General features: G+C 50.0%; 2 protein-coding genes across 2 annotated transcripts in view; both read right to left on the bottom strand.

Moving 5' to 3' along the window:
- LOC144139219 (uncharacterized) overlaps nt 1–19,389 on the bottom strand; it is a 73,232-nt gene that overhangs the window by 30,019 nt on the left and 23,824 nt on the right. Inside the window, exon 5 of the mRNA XM_077671639.1 lies at nt 3,100–3,203. Within this exon, the coding sequence (XP_077527765.1) occupies nt 3,100–3,203 (104 nt within the window). The remainder of the gene's footprint in view (nt 1–3,099; nt 3,204–19,389) is intronic.
- LOC144138206 (uncharacterized) lies at nt 12,024–19,379 on the bottom strand. The gene has a single exon (XM_077670388.1). It carries the CDS (start codon nt 18,185–18,187, stop codon nt 13,796–13,798), a length of 4,392 nt encoding a protein of 1,463 aa, XP_077526514.1. The 5' UTR covers nt 18,188–19,379; the 3' UTR covers nt 12,024–13,795.

Raw genomic sequence — 19,389 nt, 5'->3', positions numbered from 1 at the left:
CGTCGTCTGTTCGCGCCGCAGTCCCCAAGAAATGCCCCCCAGGGGGTGCCTTGATCGTTAGAAAATGGCCGACCCGGCAAAATTCTATTCTATACAAGTTATAGAAGCGGGGTAGAGTGAGCAGTTGGTGGCTGGGGATGCTGACCCTTCCCGACATTAAAAAAAGTGTTTCCTCGATTTCCATTTCCATTTTGCCCCTGTGGCTTTTCACCAGCGTTGTTTTGGTGGCTACGCGGGCTTTTTTCCAGAAACTGGGAACCGCAGGGTGTCGACCAAGCCACGCTTTAAAGATGGCCTGGTCAAATGCCGCTAGCACGATTGATCCCTCTGAAGCACCAGATGAGGGTTATTGAATTGTAAGGGCCTTGAGTACTTTGTGAAGTAGGACGTTTATTCTACGACACGGCCATCTCCAAACACCAGTCCAGGAACCAGCGATTGTGATGGTCAGTTCAGAAAAAGACGAAATGTTCCTCGAAGTGTTTGATGATAGGGATTATGTGAAAGTGAAATAAATGAATTTTCACGCTTCGGAGCTTCGCGCTTGCAGTATTGCCGTCCTTCAAAACTGAACCTGCCATTACTAAGTAGCATGTGTTAGCTTTAGCTACACGTGAATCCCGACACGGAAAGCAATAATTGTAGAGCCCCGATGAGCTTACGACACAACTCCGAATTTTTACTTATGAAGCGAGTGCACATAATGATCTTACGATGCGGTCATTTCCCGGTTTAAATTTTCTCCCTCAAACCCTTTCCTTTGACACCACAATTCCTTTTGTGCTACCGTGCTAGCATCTGCGATGAATTTGCGCAGTTTACTGCTAACTAGTAGTGATCAGCGGGATGCCCTTTTTATCTCCCCCCACATAATTGTATTCATCGAAACCTATAATTTGATACCCCACACACTCAGCCAGAATTTCTTTGAATTTTAAACTAAATAATGACTTACCATGACTATCGCATGAGGATAATGAGGAAGCATCTCTTATTTGTCCCCAGTGATTCCCCTCATCGATACTTTCAATTTGATCCCCCATACACCCAATCGATGACTCACCATGACTTTGTCATGACTATCACCAGGAGGAATTTTTATTTGTCTTACGTGATTTCCCAATTTGACAACCCACACGCCATAGCGCACATCACTTTGAATGTTAACCATATCTATGACTCACCATGACTGTGTTACGATTATAACCTAGGAGCATTTTTTTGTCCCACGTGAATCCCCGCCCAAAGATCTTCGCAATGAATTTTAAATCATTGTATGATTTACCGTCACTGCGTCATTGTTGCTACCACGATGTATTTCTTATGTGTCCAACGTTATTTCCCTAATCGAAACACTTAATTTGAGACCCTATACGCCTACGGGTCAACATTAAGTCCAACCTTTATTATTATAACTCACGATAACTAAATCATGATAATCACCACGAAGCACTTCGTTTGTCCCACTCGACATCCCTACTCCAGACCTTCAATTTGATACCCCACATGCCCTAGCGCACATCACTTTGAATTTTAATCCAATCTGTGGCTATCATAACTCCCGTGTTACGCGGTTCACCATTTTCGATATTTTTTTCTTATTATATCTTTTTTTTTAATTTGGTTTGATGAGTTATCTACATTTACGCTTTCATAAAATTACAAGTTGAACTTCCATGATATCTACATTTTTGTGAAAATGCAGGGCGTTACACAATCCTGGCTGGGGGAGATGCAGGGGGGTACTCGACAAAGAATCCTACGCATTAAAGAAGCAAAGGCATATTCATGAATGCCTCGCGTTTCAGAGATTCGCGGGGACAGTTCGCTTTGACACAAGGCGTTTTTTCATGGTGCAGAGCAAGAATGCATGGAACCGTAACCCTAAACAGCTTCGACCTAAATGAACTGAGCAGTGAGCACGCGGCCCCTCGCCTACTTATGTTTCTTTCGCCCCAGGGCTGCAGCACACCGTCTAGTCTGGACCGCCTCTATAATGAACACGAACAAGGGCCTACATCAAGAGTTTGGTATCCAATATATACATACAATTGCTCGCAACCAGCGCTAATCATCATGGCCAGCAGGTATAGCTGTATTGAATCTGCAACGAAAATTGTTTCCGACCTCACAGGAGTTACGGTGTCACATCGTACCGAATGCAAGAGTTTAAGCTCACAAATTTGCACCCGTAATATTTTTACCATGCGTGAATTTTAAAACTTTGGATGCTAATGAAATAAGAGTCCATCTGAGCCCTAGCACGAGAGAGTTGCGAGTCCATTTTAGTTCTGAATTTATTTTGAGTTTTCAGTCCATTTTGAGTTCTGAGTTCATTTTGAGTTTTGAGTACATTTTCGGTTTTGATTACAATTGGAGAGTTGGCGTACATTTTGAGTTATGAATTCATTTTGAGTTTTCAGTCCATTTTGAGTTTCTGAGTTTATTTTGAGTTTTGAGTACCTTTTCAGTTTTGATTACATTTTGAGTTTGAGTACATTTTGAATTTAGTACATTTTAAGTTTTGAGTACATTTTGGGTACTGGGTACATTTTGATTTTGAGTACATTTTGAGTACTGAGTACACTTTGAGTTTGAGTACATTTTGAGTTTGAGTACATTTTGCTACTGAGTACATTTCGAGTTTGAGTACATGTTGAGTACTGAGCGCATTTTGAGTTTGAGTACACTTTGAGTTGAAGTACATTTTGAGTTCTGAGTACATTATGAGTTTCGAGTCCGAGTGTGTGAGTTTTGCGCTCAGTGTGAGTTTGAGTTTGAGTGAGCGCAAATGGGCTGCTCACCATTGAGTCTGAGTTTGAGTGAGGGGTGATTCGAAAAAAAATTGTTTGATGAGTGAGTTTGATGAGCCAACTTTGCCGAGGTATGGTAGTAGGCTAAGGTTGCAATGAGAAGAATTATAGTAGGTCTACATATACAAGGGATTGCGCGTCATGACAACGTTGGATATCAGAAGTGGGCACTACGAATGATTAAGCGGAGCAAGTCAAATGAAAAGCATACACTACTTTCAGGGCTGTTAATTTGCGTATAGGCGAGGGCTTCACGTTGAGCCTAAGGGAATTATGGATGATGTACCTCATTTTTTCCCTTATCTTCGGGACATCCAATACGACGGCGCCCATAACGACGTAAGAACGTCTGCCAAGACTTTTCTGTTTTTCCGCCAATTTTCCCAGGGCCTGCAAAAAACGAAAACCACCTCCTAAGGAGAGCAATCTTACTCGTGACTGATGCCATTCTTGGAACCACAGTAATGACTAGGAATAACAAGCACATAAAACGCACGCATTAAGACAAGAGCCGGGTATTTACAGTCACTGACAAAGAAAAAATATCCTGCGCTGTGAATAAACATGCACAAGCAAATAAATATTCAGACGCTTGAAATGACACCGCGCAAGTCTGTTCGCTTTATCTACTCAAAGTATCGGTTGACAGACTCGCCTACTAATCCGATGAAATAGCATGGAATCCAAACATTGCAGGAACGTCGTAAAATAAAAATGCTTACTTGGCATTAACCCTGACCAGTGTGTTCATGAATTAATAGTGGTCAGCCTAACTTTAACTGGGTACGCAGACAAGGACAAGAAACAAAGCACAGGCGCCGACTTGTCATTGACTTGTTTGTTGTCATTGTCTGCGTACCCAGTTAAAGTTAGACTGACCAGTATTAATTCAAGTATGCTCCAACTAGATCAGATTCTCCCTATTCCAGTATATTCAGCCATTGACAGCTCGGCATACACGACATCGACACAGTGCATCTCTGAACCTCTACAGCGCCAGAACAAACGCCTGCAAATTTTCCTTCTTCCCACGCACCATATGCGACTGGAATGATCGGCCCATATTTGTTGTCTGCAGCATTTATGGGATTGGACATGTAGAAAACTGAGACAGTATGTTTTTACTAGTTACTGTAGTTTACCCTGTGTCGTCGGTTTGTTTCTAAGTGATTATGCCCCTCCTGCTTGAGCCCCATGTAAGGATGGCAGTATGTAATAAATAAATAAATAAATAAATAAATAAATAAATAAATGGCCGACTTTATTTAGTAATTCAACTGAGGCCTCGAGGAAAGAAAAGGCGCAAGAAGCTCCAGGTGTGCCGTAATAGTAAGAGGTGGGAGGCAGCTGTAGGCTGTTAGCAAAACGTACAAGCAATTTACAGGGTGGTATAGAAGAAAGTGTATGACAGCTGCATCTAATCGGTACTCACATACGAGGCAGAAACTTGGAGGCACACTAAGAGGACTCAACTTAAATTGAGAACGACTCAGCGGGCAATGGAGCGGAAGATGATAGGTGTAGCATTAGGGGACAAGAAGAGAGCGGAGTGGAGCAGGGAACAAACACGTGTTAGGGACATATTAGTAGAAATTAAGAAGAAGAATTGGACGTCGGCTGGGCATGCACTGCGAAGGCAAGATAACCGTTGGTCATTAAGAATAACAGTGAATCACTACAGAAGGCAATCGTTGCAGGGGCCGGCAGAAAGTTAGATGGGCAGATGAGATCAAGAAGTTTACGGGGATAAATTGGTCGCAGCTAGCACAGGACCGGGGTAATTGGAGATTAATTGAGAGGCCTTTGGAGATTATTTGGAGAGGCCTTTTGGAGAGGCTGCTGGTGGGGATGATGATGACGGCGATGACGACGACGATGATGATGATGATTATGATGATGTTTCAAATTGATTGTCCAGTGGATGGCACTGTGTCTCCCGAGCTCCTTCAGTTGCTTTTGCAAGAGCCTGCGTTTAATCGGCTAGTTTTCCACGGTATAATTCTTCCGTAACTTCGCACCCTGATTGATCAGCGGGAAGTCATTAGCGTTGTGGTGCGATCTTTGCTTTTTCCCCAACAGAAACACATCCTGGGTTCTCTGGTCAGTTCAGTGCTGTTGATTTACCGGTGTTGAGAATGCTCACAGCGTATAATATCAGTGTACGACTGTGCGGAATATTCAGGCAAAGCTTTAGCTCCTTGAGACTTTTCTAGAGGCCGGGTGAAGGCAGAACAACCGTTGCTATGAGAGTTCTTGGCGTACAAGGCAGGGTGCTGAACCAAAAAAAAAAATACTGGTTCAGTTTCGATTTCACTAAATCACGCTCTGAACAAGTTCGCGAACCGCTTTGGGAGCTTTGAGCCCGCAGTTTGCGAACCGGTTCACTAAGTTGAAATATTAGCGAAGTGCAAAAACATGTTTTGTAGTTTAAACCCATAAAAAAACGAATGCGCTTGTTGCTCATTCAAAATACCCCTTTTTGCAAGTAAAAGGGGCGCCTTTTAAAGCCGACTTTAAACAATTAGTCAGGATATTAGAGAAACTTTTCCTTCCATTCCTACTGTCGTCTTTAGGCCTACTCAAAGCTACTGCCAAGAGAAATGTCTGTGAGGTGTATTGCACCTCTTATGCGTTTTTATTTTACCACTTTATGCAAACAAGCAGGTAGAACATTGCTAGCTCTGTTTTATGTTTCCCCTGTTACGTGGCTGCTTACGTTGATTAGCAGAAAATTTGATAATTGTTGTTGTTGTTATTGTAATGTGTATTTATTAAATCTAATTACGCCCCGTGCCTTGACCTTTGTTATCACCCGATGGGGAGTTTGGTGATGGGAGTTAGAGGAAGGGGGGAAGTGAGTGTCCCGACTAAATGTGGTCCTGTATGGCATCTTCCTTTGTTCTGTGAACCCTTCGGGATGGGTCCACTCCCGAAGCGTTTGTGCCCTGACTTGCGGAGGAATGGGAGCATGTGCGCGGTTTCTCTGGTCCTTCAAGGCAGGGCATCTCCATAGCAGATGTTCAAGGTCAGCGACTTGTTGGCTGTCAGGTGATCCGCACTTCTTGCAGGTACCGTCGCCGGGGTGAAGACGAAAGCGTGCAATAATGTGCGGCGGTACGGCAGTGTTCGTCCAAATGCGTCGGAGTGGGACCGTTGCCCACCGGTTATAACTGGATGGGATAGGGATAATGTCATTTTCTTCAGGTAGACGAAGTCGAAGCGCTGCACGTCCCTCAGCACGTGCTTTGGCAATAGCTTCCTCGTAGTCATACTGTAGGTCATTTCCTACCTCTTCCAACTCGTCGGCCAGCAACTCCATAGATGGAGGTGTCGACGCTTGAAGAGCGGGGAAGACGTTCGTCGGTTGCGACGGAGGTTTATGTCAAACATCGGGGTCGTAAAGCATCTCCCGTGCTGCCTTGTGTGCCTCCTCGTTGCCCTGTATCCCGTTATGACCAGGGACCCAGCGAATTGCAATTGTGCGGCCGACTTGTCGAAGGTCTCTTGCGACTGCACGAATTCTTGCGACCGTCTGAATGCGCATGTTATTTTTTCCGCATTCTCTCACAGCTTCCTTGGAGTCCGTATAGAGCAGGAAAGTGGTTGGTGCCTCAGTCGGGCTTGTGGCGGCAATTCTGTGCGCTTCTTCGGTCGCTATTAGTAAGGCCCTCGGTTCCGTTTCCTTCACAGATGGGCTACCACGGAGAGCCTTGGCCCCTTTAGTTTTGGTCTTGTCGCAGTACCACAGTATGGCGACCTGATCATCTTGAAGAGCTGCGTAAGTGTAAATCCTGCCCACCCTTTCGTCGTCATCGATACGCTGGAGCTCTTTCAGGTGTGTCGTTGCTGCTGGTTGGCGGAGGGTCGGATGTGCTGTGTTTGTGTTTATCGGAATGGGCCGGTGATCATCGATCGCTATTTGTTTCCATGGTTCAGGCGGTTGGTAGATCGGAGGCTTCGTGTCCAGCGAGGGATCAAGTTCACGAATTGCCCTGCCGCCTTCCGTGCTTTCAAGGCGTAGTAGTTGTGAGACTTCTAAGTTTTCAGCTCTGTCTTCAATGGTGTTCATCCCTCAGTCAAGGTGGAGATTATAAACCATTGCGAAGCGAGGAGGACCAGAGACAACTCGCATGGCTTCGCGGTTAAGGTATTCTAAAGACTCTCGTTGTTTTTTTTTTTTGTGAGTCTATAGAAGTTGTGCCCGTACGTCGCCTTTGGATCCAACAATCCGTTTACAAAAGCGAAGAACGCGTTCATCGAAGAACGCGTTTTTCCACGTAGCGGTCAAATCCTTGAGCCACGTGGTGGCTCCCCCGTCCTCGTCTATGTCAAGACCGAGAATGCGGGCAGTAGGTCGCTCTTGGATTTGCACCCCATTCATGGTGAGATTAAACTGGCTCTTTATGTTTTGTTGGTGTAGCTGCTTGTTTGCCACCCCTACAAAAACAGTCTTCTCTGGAGATGGAGCGAGTCCTACCTCTGTTAAGAAAAAAGAAATTGTATTCAAACCTTGCTGCATTGCTTGTTCGGGAGGTTCGTCTATTGAACCTCCCTTCGTCCAAAGCGTGATGTCTTTGCTGTTTCTTATCGTTCCTGTGAAAAGCAATGTTAATTGATGCCATAATAGACCTGAGCGATTTGCCAGAGTGGTACGTATTATTAAAAAAACTGTGGTTGCTTCCTCTGTGATAGGAATCAGTAAAACGTGAAAGGGAAATGTGCCGCTGAAATCTGCAGCTGAGCATGATTTGCGGGTCGGCGGCTGTCTTGTGGGTTTTCTTGGCGAGCGACGTCCTGCTGGTGGGTCGCTTCGGCAAAGGTGTACTGGCGTCATTTCCGTGACGGATATGACGTCAGTAAAATCTTGGTGTATCCCGGCATAAAACACTGTCGTGTTAAAATATAAAACCCGTAAACGAACAATCCAAAGTATAACGTACTCTTTAGCACTAAGTGTTGCTTCTCCGCAAGAAGACCCTGTGTGCAGGGGTTCACCTTTAAATGCCGCTTGCTTCGCAGTACTGGAGTCATTTCCGTGAAGGATGTGACGTCATTTAAATCTTGCTGTATCCAGGTATAAAACACTTTCGTGCTAAAAATGCTAGGTCGCGTTTTGTATTCGTGGTTAATTAAGCAGCACAAGCCAACCATTCGTACGTACAGCACGCACGCGCGCACTACAGTGCGTTGCAGCCGCCTGTGAAGAGGCGCCTTTCCTGTACAAATACCTGTACTAGAAAAGACTCTATCGGGAATCGGAGTCCAAATATCGCATTGACACGTGTCTTCTCTTACACTTGGTTGTATGTTTTGGAACTTTATTTCTGCGGCCTCCCCTTCGTCCTTTTTGTCGCTTTCTGATTGTGTGGGATTTGGCTGGCTTGTGTAAAGTATATTCCCTAGAACAATAAAATCAATCGTTTGCTACTCAGCCCAAGTATGCCTCTTTTTCTTCCTGTATCTCGTCTGTCGCAGTGTTATTTTCATTGTAACGATTATGCTCCCAGTCGGTTTCAAAACTTGGGACGTCCTCTTGTATACCTAACTCTGTAACCCATTCCTTCGTGCTTTCAGTAATAGACTTTGAAACGGAAACTTTGAGACCTGCCAATATTTCAAACATTTTAGGGGCTACAAGTAGGGACATTTGGGGCTTCAGCCTTCACAAGTGAGCAGTGCATGCCGCAACTTTACCGCCTGACTGCCTCTGCACAGTCCCAGCAAAGGCAGGGTGAAGTAGGTCTTTCACATCTGCTGGAAGTTGCTCAGAGTGTAACATTTTTTTGCCAAGCCTTGCATCCTACTCGTGCGCTCATTGCAGCAACACACCATTTCGCACATTTCAGCACGATCCTTCCAGACTCGTGACCACAAGGAAAACTATTACAGCGAGGTGATTGATCTTAGGGGGAAATTGTGTCAAAGATCGCGAAGATCGGACTGCGTCAAAGAGAAAAGCCTAAATCCATCAACCGTGCGTTATGAATCATAGATGGTCGAATCGTTTTGTTGCGAAGGAGTAACCGTTATATATTTTTTTTTCGGTTCAGTTCCTGTTCGGGTTCAGCGTGCGCAAAAAGCAGTGGTTCGGCTTCAGGTTTAGTTGCGGCAAAGATACCGGTTCGGTTCAGGTTTAACGGTTTGGTTCTGTTCCGGTTCAACACCTTGCTACAAGGATATGCTTAGGACAAGGCGCCCTCTTTCAATTGACAACTAGTAAATGGTGAAAGCGCCGGCTTCACGATTCTGGGAATAGCGCTCAGCACCCTGGAATACCCTGATTACCGTCATTATTCAATGCGTAAATGCAAAACACACTTGCGGCAAACCACGCGCGTTTTCGCTCTCCGGGGAACCCGTTCGGCAGGGGCTGGAACACGCACTAATGCCACAGGAGCCGTTTTGAAGAGCGAAAAAACGCGCGCTGAAATGCGTCGCTCTCCGCACGTGTGTTTGAACATTTAGTATACGTTTTCTGCGTATTTCGATGGAGCGGGGGAAGTGACTTCATTGAATTTGAAAGTTTGAGTCCCTTGGCTCAGGCTCTTATTAACACTTTCACTAATTTCCAGCGCGGAGTTGATGCATTCTGACTGGTACACTCTTCTTCAGGACGACAACACTGAGTCGTCCATGCCTGACCAAGCAGGGTGCGGAGCATAGTTGGGAGAGAGGTGAAGTAAAAAAAATGGTAGGAGCCAAAACGCCGCAGAGAACACGAATGGGGGACGATCGGAAGCTTTCTGCTTGTGTTAACCAGCAGAGGTGGTCTCCCGGTGATGAAGTCGAAAGTAAAATTTTGAGGCTTTACATGCTGAAGGGGCACCTGGTCTATGAGCGCACTTCAGTTGAGGGCGCCGGGTTAAGTTTTACCACCTGAGTATCTATAACGTGGTCCGAAATCTCAAGGTATAAGTATGATTTCTCCACTACAAAAGAAAAAACAGCCACAGCGGCCGAGATGGAAGACAAGCGTTTAGGCTGAGCCGTGATCTTAGGTGGCACATCGACGTTCTCATTGACGTTATGGTAAATGTGCTCTCCAACTTGTGAGTGGCGCTGAGGTGTTTCCGGGTATGTAGCTCTACGTGCAAAAAAGCAAGTTCTCGCCTATTACAGCGACGCTGTTAGTCTCTCGTTGGTCGAAACATTTCGTGTCGTAGACAACAACCCAGGCAGCACCCAGCAGTCCAACACGCCGAGGGCATACGTCAGGCTAATCAGTTGTGCAGCATAGAGCTCAGTATTGGTGCAAAAAGAAAACATGCACAGAACAAGAATCGAAACCGCATCATGGATGATAAGGCGCCGGTGAATAATGGGACCCCCTCCCTCTCTCCCGTGTGTTCTGGCAAAATTTAGGTTAGCAGCTGGCCTCGAAAGGGGGCGGGGGTTGACGTCACTGCAGGGCTAGCGCATGCGTCAGTCTATGCAGGACCAAGCAGATCTCGCCCAAGACGCCGATTGCATGCGCCGGGACCCAGCATTTGCCGCCAGAGAAGCCGAGTACAAGCGACAGGCCCTCCTCCGTGACAACGATAAAAATTTCATGCCCTCCACCATCAGCAGTTGTATAGCAGCTGCGCTGGACATACACTTTCGCTGGGCGGGATGGCATCCATTTTCTTTGTTTAGAGCAAGCCCCTATGAAACAGCCGTTCTTTATCTGAGTCCAAGTGCAGTGTCTCTCAGCGGTCTCGGTTGTCTTATCTACCGTAAATTGTTGTGATAAAGCCATAACGGTACTGTTTGCTCTATTATTGACATTTGCTTGCGTCCGTTCGGTGACATTCTTTGCTTACCGGTCACGCGACGCGTGAGCATCTCACGCGGACCTATCTCACGTGCTAACAAGGTTGATTTATAAACCCGGGTTTGCGGCCCTCTCGTCTCGTGAAGTCTGACAGCGCACATCGTTCGTGGTGTAGCCTCAATATACATCCAAAGACGCACTTATGGAGCTATCCAGCCTAATGGCTGTTTATTGGTTCACTTCTACGATCTGGCTCAACTTGTTTCGTCCAAGCAGGTACAGCGAATATGGATTCACCAATGCTTGATTGGTTGTAGGGTTTAACGCGCCGACGCAACGCAGACGATGAGGCGCGCCGTAGTGGAGGGCTCCGGGTTAATTTTGACCACCTGGGGATCTTTAACGTGCGGCGAAATCTTGTCCACACGGGCATTTTTACTTTTCGCCTCCATCAGAAAAGCGGCCGCCGCGGCCGGGAATCGAACCCGCGACCTCGTGCTCAGCAGTGCAACGCCCTAGCCACTGAGCCACCGCGGCGGGTGATTCACCAATGCTGACACCTAATGTTCTGGACACCTGGGGCGGTATTCTCGTGTTTGCCCGTTTTGAAAACGTCAGTTTTGCGTCCGTTTTGTTGTGACATACTTTCGGTTGTAGGCGGGCTTTGGGTTGAATTTTGCGCAACAGCTCTTGTAAATACATTTCAAGCGACTAGACCTATTACAATTTATCTTTGATGTGTTTATTGCTCCGCCAGCGAACCAACAACAAGGCAAGGAAAAATCGTCTGCTCCAAATCGTCTGCTCCGAGAAGCAGCTGCTCACAGAGCTCTTCGATGTTTCAAATAACTCTGGCGGCTCATTGCTCCGCCGTGCTTGCCTGGCGCCACATGCCGGTGTTTACTTGTAGCCAATCAGGGCTTGCTGAAAACGGACACTTTTGAAACGGACACAAAATGAACAAAACACCAGAACACCGCCCCTGGTGACGGCGCATGAGGAACCTGTGTTGTACAGCCTTGACACTATAGAATGTCAGTGTCATTGCTCTTTCTGGAAAGCCTATCATCTCTCTCGCTTTTGATATAAGTGATACACAGCATGGTTGAGCAACTCTCGGCGCGCTGCAAGTTGGTGCGTTCACTTTCACAAGCTGTCTGGTTTTATGTTTAAGGAAAGGTTAGAGAAATCGCGCTGTATTTGTTATAGCGTCACAAATAGAGTGCTTCCTCACATTTTACACTGTTTTGTGACGGACACCAAACGTTCTCAAGGATAGCCATATGTGCACGGCAGTGAATGTGAACGAAAGGGCACACTGCATGCATGGTATTTTTCGGTGATTTTCCCAAACATAGAAAGTACACGTAGTCTTAGTGCATCAAAATTCAATTGATCCAATGTAGCTCCGATGTTTACAGGCCAAGATAAATTGAAACACACAGTGAAGATCGTTTCCCCGAAGTCCGGTGTCGATCAGGAACCCAATCGCCCGGGCTCCGGTTGATTTGGCAGGAGGCTGGCTGGGTGATGGTGTTGAAGTTCTTGGAGATGGCGGTCGAATTGACGAACTCGAGGCGTTGAAGTCGATTAAGTAAAACGGGAGTTTATGTACAGCTATTTACAGTATGAAAACTGGGTACATGAGAAATGAAAAGAAAAACTTCAAACTTCAGCTAGAAGCTAGCTCCGAGTGCGCACAAATCACTCGAGCTCCTCAACTTCGTCTAACTCTTCCTATTCTCGGAGCGTACACAAACCGCTCGAGAAACGACGGCCGAGACTCTGTCTCGCTGCAAGATCCGTCTAGTTGCCCGGTGCGGCGCTGCACCCTGAACCTCCGACGCGATCTTAACTTCGACTAGGGGGCTCCTAAATCCCAACCTAGCGTTAACGGTCGAGACTCCTTGTCTCGCCGGGAACTGCCAGCTCAGCGCTCAGACGAGAACCCTCTCCAACGGCCAAGTTCGGCCTTTTAAAACCTCGAGATCGCCCTCTCTCGGGAACGCCCCTGTAGCGTTCGTACACGCGTATGGGAGTGCCCGAATTCACGTAGACAGCTGTCACTCAGCACGTCACGGAATATCCAATGAGGCGCCGCTATCTCAGGTCAACGGCACGCTCGTAGACGAGCAAGTTCGGGTGACACCGCGGGGTGAAAACGAAAGGCGGCGACAGTGCGTCATGCTGACCAGGACGCGACAACAATAGAGACACGCCGGTAATCCCAGCGGGTCCGGCAGGCGTTCCTGGAATCCGGCGCCGCAGTCTGCCTTCTCAATGGGGGATTACCCTTTAGGAATGCGGAGGGCCAGACAATCCGTCTCCCGCGCACGCCGCGACGAATTAGCGGTGGTTGCAGCGCAGTGTCGGCAGTGCTACGTCGCCAGACAGAGCGACGCGTTCTCACGCGCAGCACAGGCACCTGGCCGCTAATCTCATAAGTGGACCTTACAACTCCCCCCTTTAAGAGGGTTACTGGACCTCTTGGTTCAGTCAATCCGAAAAGAATTTAAAAGGGCCACTCGTTTCATCTCTCCTTCCGCAATAACAGCGGCATAAAAAAAAACACGTGGAAGGAGCTGGGTATAACCACAAATGAGCCCCCTGCTATTTCTGCAGTTCAGCTGATCCGAACTCTGTCTCCCCTAATCTACAAACACAACCTATTCACTAGCCGTTCAACAGGACGGAATACTCTAGCAAACCGGAAACACACCAGAAAATTGCTAAAAACACTAAGTGCGGGTAAAAGAAATTGGGTCGTGTCCCCGGAGCGCGTAAACGCCACGAACAACGAGACAACTCAACCTAAAACACTGATGCACGCTATAACCGCAAACACGCACAATAATTCCGGCACTCGACAACAAGAACAAAAGAAATAAGAACTGGTTAAGAACACGGGCAACTTTGCAGTCAACAAAAATAAAACGTTAAGAAAGTTGCATTGCCACTATGCGCACGCGCGCAAATGTTCTCCGTGACGGCGTAGCATGATAACGTTCCTTCAAGAATGTTCAGCTGCGTTTTCGCTCACTTGCGGTGCACAGAAAGTTCAGTTCGGTGCGCGGGTCGATCAATTAATTCGGTGCACGGATCGAGCACTCAAGGCATCTCGTCGCGCACAACCGCGGCACACACACACACACACACACCACCAACGAAAAAGGACGGGTGAACGGGAACGTTCACGTCCGTCGTGGCGGTGTTAAGGCTGGGAGGCAATTCAATGGTGGCCCCCCCAAGCAACATTGTGAAGGCGCGACAGAGCGTCCGCGTTCGCGTTGTTGGCTCCCTTCCTGTGAGAAACCACAACGTTGTAGCGTTGCAAGGCTAATGCCCACCTTGACAATTTAGCCCCATGAGGCGTACAGGTCGTCAGGTAAGACAGAGGATTATGGTCAGACACGACATTGACTTCTGCCCCAAAAACCCAATAATCAAACTTTTTCAATGCCCAAATGATGGCAAACGCCTCGCGCTCGATGGTTGACCAGCGGGTTTGGGTTGGAGTGAAACGATGGCTGGCAAAAGCGATGGGCTTCTCGCGGCCCTCTTTCCCCATCTGCGCCAGACATGCCCCGGCTCCCACCTCAGACGCGTCAGTAAACAGCCAATAAGGCTGGTTCGGGTCAGGGGTGTTTAGCGCCGCGGCTGAGCAAAGGGACTCCTTTAGCTGCTCGAACGCCCGCTCGGCCTTGCTACTCCAAGGAATCGGGTTCGGTACACCCCGCTTTGTCAGGGACGTTAGCGGCTCAGCTACCTCCGCGTAGTTGTTGACGTACTCTCTGTAATATCCGCAAAGGCCAAGGAGGCTTCGAAGCTCCTTCTTAGTCTTTGGTTGTACGAGACCTCTGATTGCGGCCAGCTTTTCCGGATCAGGACCGTGCGTTCCGCTGCCCACTACGTGGCCGAGGTACTTAATGTGGCCCTGAGCTACCTGGCACTTCTCAACGCTCGCCTTTAACCTTGCGTCCGTCAACAAGCCGAGGATAGTGTCCACGTGCCTAAGGTGTTCCTGCCATGAAGAGGAGAAGACGGCAATGTCATCCAGATAGGCCGTGGCGTAGGACCGGTGTTTGGCGAGCAACGTGTTCATCATCCTCTGAAATGTTGCTGCCGCATTTCTGAGACCAAACGGCATGACGCGCCACGCGTACTGCCCGTCGTGCGTGACGAAGGCGGTTAGGTGCTGGCTCTCCGGCGCTACCGGCACCTGCCAGTAGCCCCTCCGCAAGTCTATGACTGTGATAAACCTCGAGTGACCCACTTTCAGGATCAGCTCCTGCGGTGGAGTCATAGGAAATGCATCGGCGCGAGTCACGGCATTTAGCCTGCGGTAGTCAATACACATTCTCCACGACCCATCTTTCTTTCCGACGCAAACGACCGGGTGAGCATGCTCACTTTCCACTGGGTAAACGAGGCCCAATTCTAACAGTTCGTCTACCTGGTGGGTGACTTCTTTCCTGAGCAGCTCCGGAACACGGTAAGGAAAAGCCCTCTTTGGCTCATAACTTCCCTGCAGCTCGATTCGGTGTTGCCCCACCGCGGCGAGTCCTGGCGTTCCATCGAACAGGTCGGCGTGTTTTGCAAATACGCTTGCAATTTCGGAGCCCTCTCGCTCGCTTAAGTGTGACAACTTCTCGATCGGTAAGGGGAGGGCACTTCGACACGGCGGCATAAAGCGCGGGGCGCACTCTACGTCCCCAAACTCGCTATCTTCATCGAACACTACCCCCACGTGACTGACGCGACAGTAGTAAGGCCGCAGGCGGTTCGCGTGCACCACCGAAGTTCTCTTTTCCCCCATGTCGAGACGGTATGAATGCTGCCTCTCCTGTGCAACAACCGTGAATGGGCCCAACCATCTCGGGGCCGTCTTACGTTTACCCTCCGTGTCGAACAAAAGGACCTGTTCGCCCACGCTGAACGTTTTGTTACGCGCGGTCCTATTGTACGCCTGCGCGTAGCTGCCCTGGCGCGCGCTCGCCGTGAGCCCCGCCACTTCCGCCGCTACTTCTAGCTGCTCGCGCAGCTGCCGTAGGTATTTCACTGGCTCCTCTTTTAATGTGCCCGGTACGGGCAGTTCCCCTGTCCAACTGTGTTGGAGGATCGCAAGCGGTCCTGTGGGGTTCCTGCCATATAGCATGCGAAACGGGGCGACTCCGGTTGTGTCGTGCGGGACCTCTCGGTAGGCCCACAACACGAACGGTACTAGTCTATCCCAGTTCCTTGGATCCTTCTCGATGACGTGGAACAGCATGTTCTTAAGTACCCTATTCCAACGCTCCACCGTGCCATTGCTCTCCGGGTGTTCCGGTGTCGAGAAGCGTGGCGCGCAGCCCAACCTTTCCAAGAAGCTTTGTGTCAGTTGGGACGTGAAGTTAGTACCCTGGTCAGAGCATATTAACTCAGGGATGCCAGTCCTGCTGAATATTGTCAGGAGAGCCTCGCACGTTGCTTTCGCCGTAAGTGACCGCAAGCACACGACTTCGGGCCAGCGTGTGCAGAGGTCAACCAGACAAAGCGCATACTTGTGGCCCCGACCCGACGGTACGTCCAGGGGACCGATGATGTCCACGTTTACTACCTGGAATGGGTGGTCGGGCCTTGTTAGGGGAACAATAGGGACCCGGTCGCTGAGCCGTCTATCTGCCCGGATTTGGCAGCCATGACATGTTTGGCAGTGATGGGATACGTCTGCCTCTAGGCCGGGCCAGAAAAAGCTATATTTTATCCTAGCCTTCGTCTTTTTGGGGCCTAAATGGCCTCCCCATAGTGACTCGTGGGCCAGCAAAAGTACCTCCGCGCGTCTCTCTGAGGGCAGCACAAGTTGCGTTACCTTCGCGCCGGCTATAGTGTCCCTATGAAACAGCAACCCGTCAGAGACAAACATGCCCGCTTTCCCTCTTTTCGCGTCGGCCCAAGCTTTCTTTAGGCTGTCATCAGTCAGCTGAGACGCCAGTAGCCTTGCCCGTGGGCCCTCAACTTCGCCTGCCTCATCAATCTCCTCGGCCGGAGCTTCGGGTGCCGTCTCTCCCGTAATCTCACACACGGCAGCCGCCGGTTCCGAGATCGCCCCGGTGCCGACCTCGCAGTCCCCTTTTGAGGAGGCGAAAGTTTCAGCCGTGCTGTTCGCCTCCCGGTTGGGGTGACATTTCGTCAGCAGCTCCCAATCCTCTCTCGAAAGCAAACAGTCTAGTCCCTCGGCGAGATTGTTGGTGACAGCACAGATTAGCTGCACCTTGGGGCTCCCGACCACCGACACGGCCTGCCTCAAACTCACAGGCAGGCCGACCACTCTCGCGCTAACCGACTCGCCAAATGCTGGAACTAGCCTGATGGTGCCCGATGGCTGCATAGCGTCCTGCGGGACTAGACTTTCTCGTACCACCGTAACTTCGCTTCCCGTGTCGATCGTCGCGGTAACTGTCTTGCCTGCACAGTCGAGTTCCACGTGCTGTAGTCTAGACTTTCTCAGCTCATCAATGCTTCCGAGCGCATTTACCTCGGCCACGAGAATTCGCTGCCCCCCGCTCGTGAAGCCGGCATCCTGAGCCTGCACTGCACTTGCGTCCTCTACTATCACCCTCTGCACGTGCGCGCTTCGCCCTGGGTTTCCTGGCTTCTCAGCAATTTTCGGGCACAGCCGGTAGTGTTGGCCCTCTCCCTTACAGACGCTACAAATCCACATTCGCTTGCCACTGTTGGTATTGCGCGGGGGCACTTGATCCCTGCGCCCAACAGCGGAGCCTCTCCCCTTGGCCTGCTCGAAGGTTTGCAGCACGTTAGCTATCTCTGGCGGCTTCAGCCACGTCTCTGCTTCGCGCAGGCGAACGTACTCCAGTCCCTCAGCGCTCAAACTGTTCTTCATTCTATCGGCCACCATGAGGGCCACTACCTCCTCTTTTGTTTCAACCTTCCTCGATTTCAGGTAGTAGTCAAACTGGGTGCCGACGCGGGAGGCAAATTGCGACCAGGTTTCGTCGTTACGTTTCGCTGCCTTTGCAAATCGGTCTAGGTATTCTGCGGGGCTTAGCCTAAGCTCCTGCAGCACGGCCTTTTTTACCGCTTCGTAGTCATTGCACTCACTGTCCCCGAGTCCACGTAACATGTACCTCACCCGTTCCGACAACGCCGGTACCACTAAATGGACCCGACTCGACTCCGGCACCCCGTACGTCACGAACAACCTTTCAACTTCGTCGAACCACAACGGAATGTCCGCATCGCACGGCAGCTTAAGCCCTTTCAGGACCTTTGCGCACTGAGTGACCGGGTCTAAGCCCGGCCGTCTACCCTCGTCTGAGACCGAGCCCGTAGGAGTTTGCGTGCCAGCCCTCGTCTCCAGCTCCAACCTTCGCAGCCGCTCATCGGATTCGAGCTTCAGTTTTTGCATGCGTTCTTCCGATTCTCGCGCCTCTCTTCTCTCTCGCTCCGCCGCCTCTCGCGCTCTTTCCTGAAACTCCAACTCCATTCGTTTAAGGATTATTGTTTCAGACTCCACTTGGACCACCCCTCCTGCCGCCGTTCCCCCTTGAGGTGGCGCCTCATGTGTTTGACGATTTCCGTCTCCTTCCGCCATGTTCGTCTGCATGCTCCGCGTGACTACCATGCAACCCCAGACTCAGCCTACACCGCCACAACGAAGCGCAAGAAATCCCACTCACCCGCACATTCGGTGGTCGGCTGCCGCGCCGCTGGCTCCGTGCGCTGGCTTGGCTCTGCCGCTCCACTCCGCGCGGAGCTCGGCTGCTGCCGATGAAGGCGGGCTTGCGTCCGCTTGCTGCCCCTGGTTGTGGCCGGGTGATTTCTTCTGCCAAATCCTGCCGACTGCGCCAGTGAAGATCGTTTCCCCGAAGTCCGGTGTCGATCAGGAACCCAATCGCCCGGGCTCCGGTTGATTTGGCAGGAGGCTGGCTGGGTGATGGTGTTGAAGTTCTTGGAGATGGCGGTCGAATTGACGAACTCGAGGCGTTGAAGTCGATTAAGTAAAACGGGAGTTTATGTACAGCTATTTACAGTATGAAAACTGGGTACATGAGAAATGAAAAGAAAAACTTCAAACTTCAGCTAGAAGCTAGCTCCGAGTGCGCACAAATCACTCGAGCTCCTCAACTTCGTCTAACTCTTCCTATTCTCGGAGCGTACACAAACCGCTCGAGAAACGACGGCCGAGACTCTGTCTCGCTGCAAGATCCGTCTAGTTGCCCGGTGCGGCGCTGCACCCTGAACCTCCGACGCGATCTTAACTTCGACTAGGGGGCTCCTAAATCCCAACCTAGCGTTAACGGTCGAGACTCCTTGTCTCGCCGGGAACTGCCAGCTCAGCGCTCAGACGAGAACCCTCTCCAACGGCCAAGTTCGGCCTTTTAAAACCTCGAGATCGCCCTCTCTCGGGAACGCCCCTGTAGCGTTCGTACACGCGTATGGGAGTGCCCGAATTCACGTAGACAGCTGTCACTCAGCACGTCACGGAATATCCAATGAGGCGCCGCTATCTCAGGTCAACGGCACGCTCGTAGACGAGCAAGTTCGGGTGACACCGCGGGGTGAAAACGAAAGGCGGCGACAGTGCGTCATGCTGACCAGGACGCGACAACAATAGAGACACGCCGGTAATCCCAGCGGGTCCGGCAGGCGTTCCTGGAATCCGGCGCCGCAGTCTGCCTTCTCAATGGGGGATTACCCTTTAGGAATGCGGAGGGCCAGACAATCCGTCTCCCGCGCACGCCGCGACGAATTAGCGGTGGTTGCAGCGCAGTGTCGGCAGTGCTACGTCGCCAGACAGAGCGACGCGTTCTCACGCGCAGCACA

The sequence above is a fragment of the Haemaphysalis longicornis genome, unplaced genomic scaffold, assembly GCF_048455015.1.
Source record: "Haemaphysalis longicornis isolate Haplotype H1 unplaced genomic scaffold, Haemaphysalis longicornis Haplotype H1 scaffold_5, whole genome shotgun sequence".
NCBI classification, from domain to species: domain Eukaryota; kingdom Metazoa; phylum Arthropoda; class Arachnida; order Ixodida; family Ixodidae; genus Haemaphysalis; species Haemaphysalis longicornis.
This window is presented reverse-complemented; position numbering and strand designations above follow the sequence as displayed.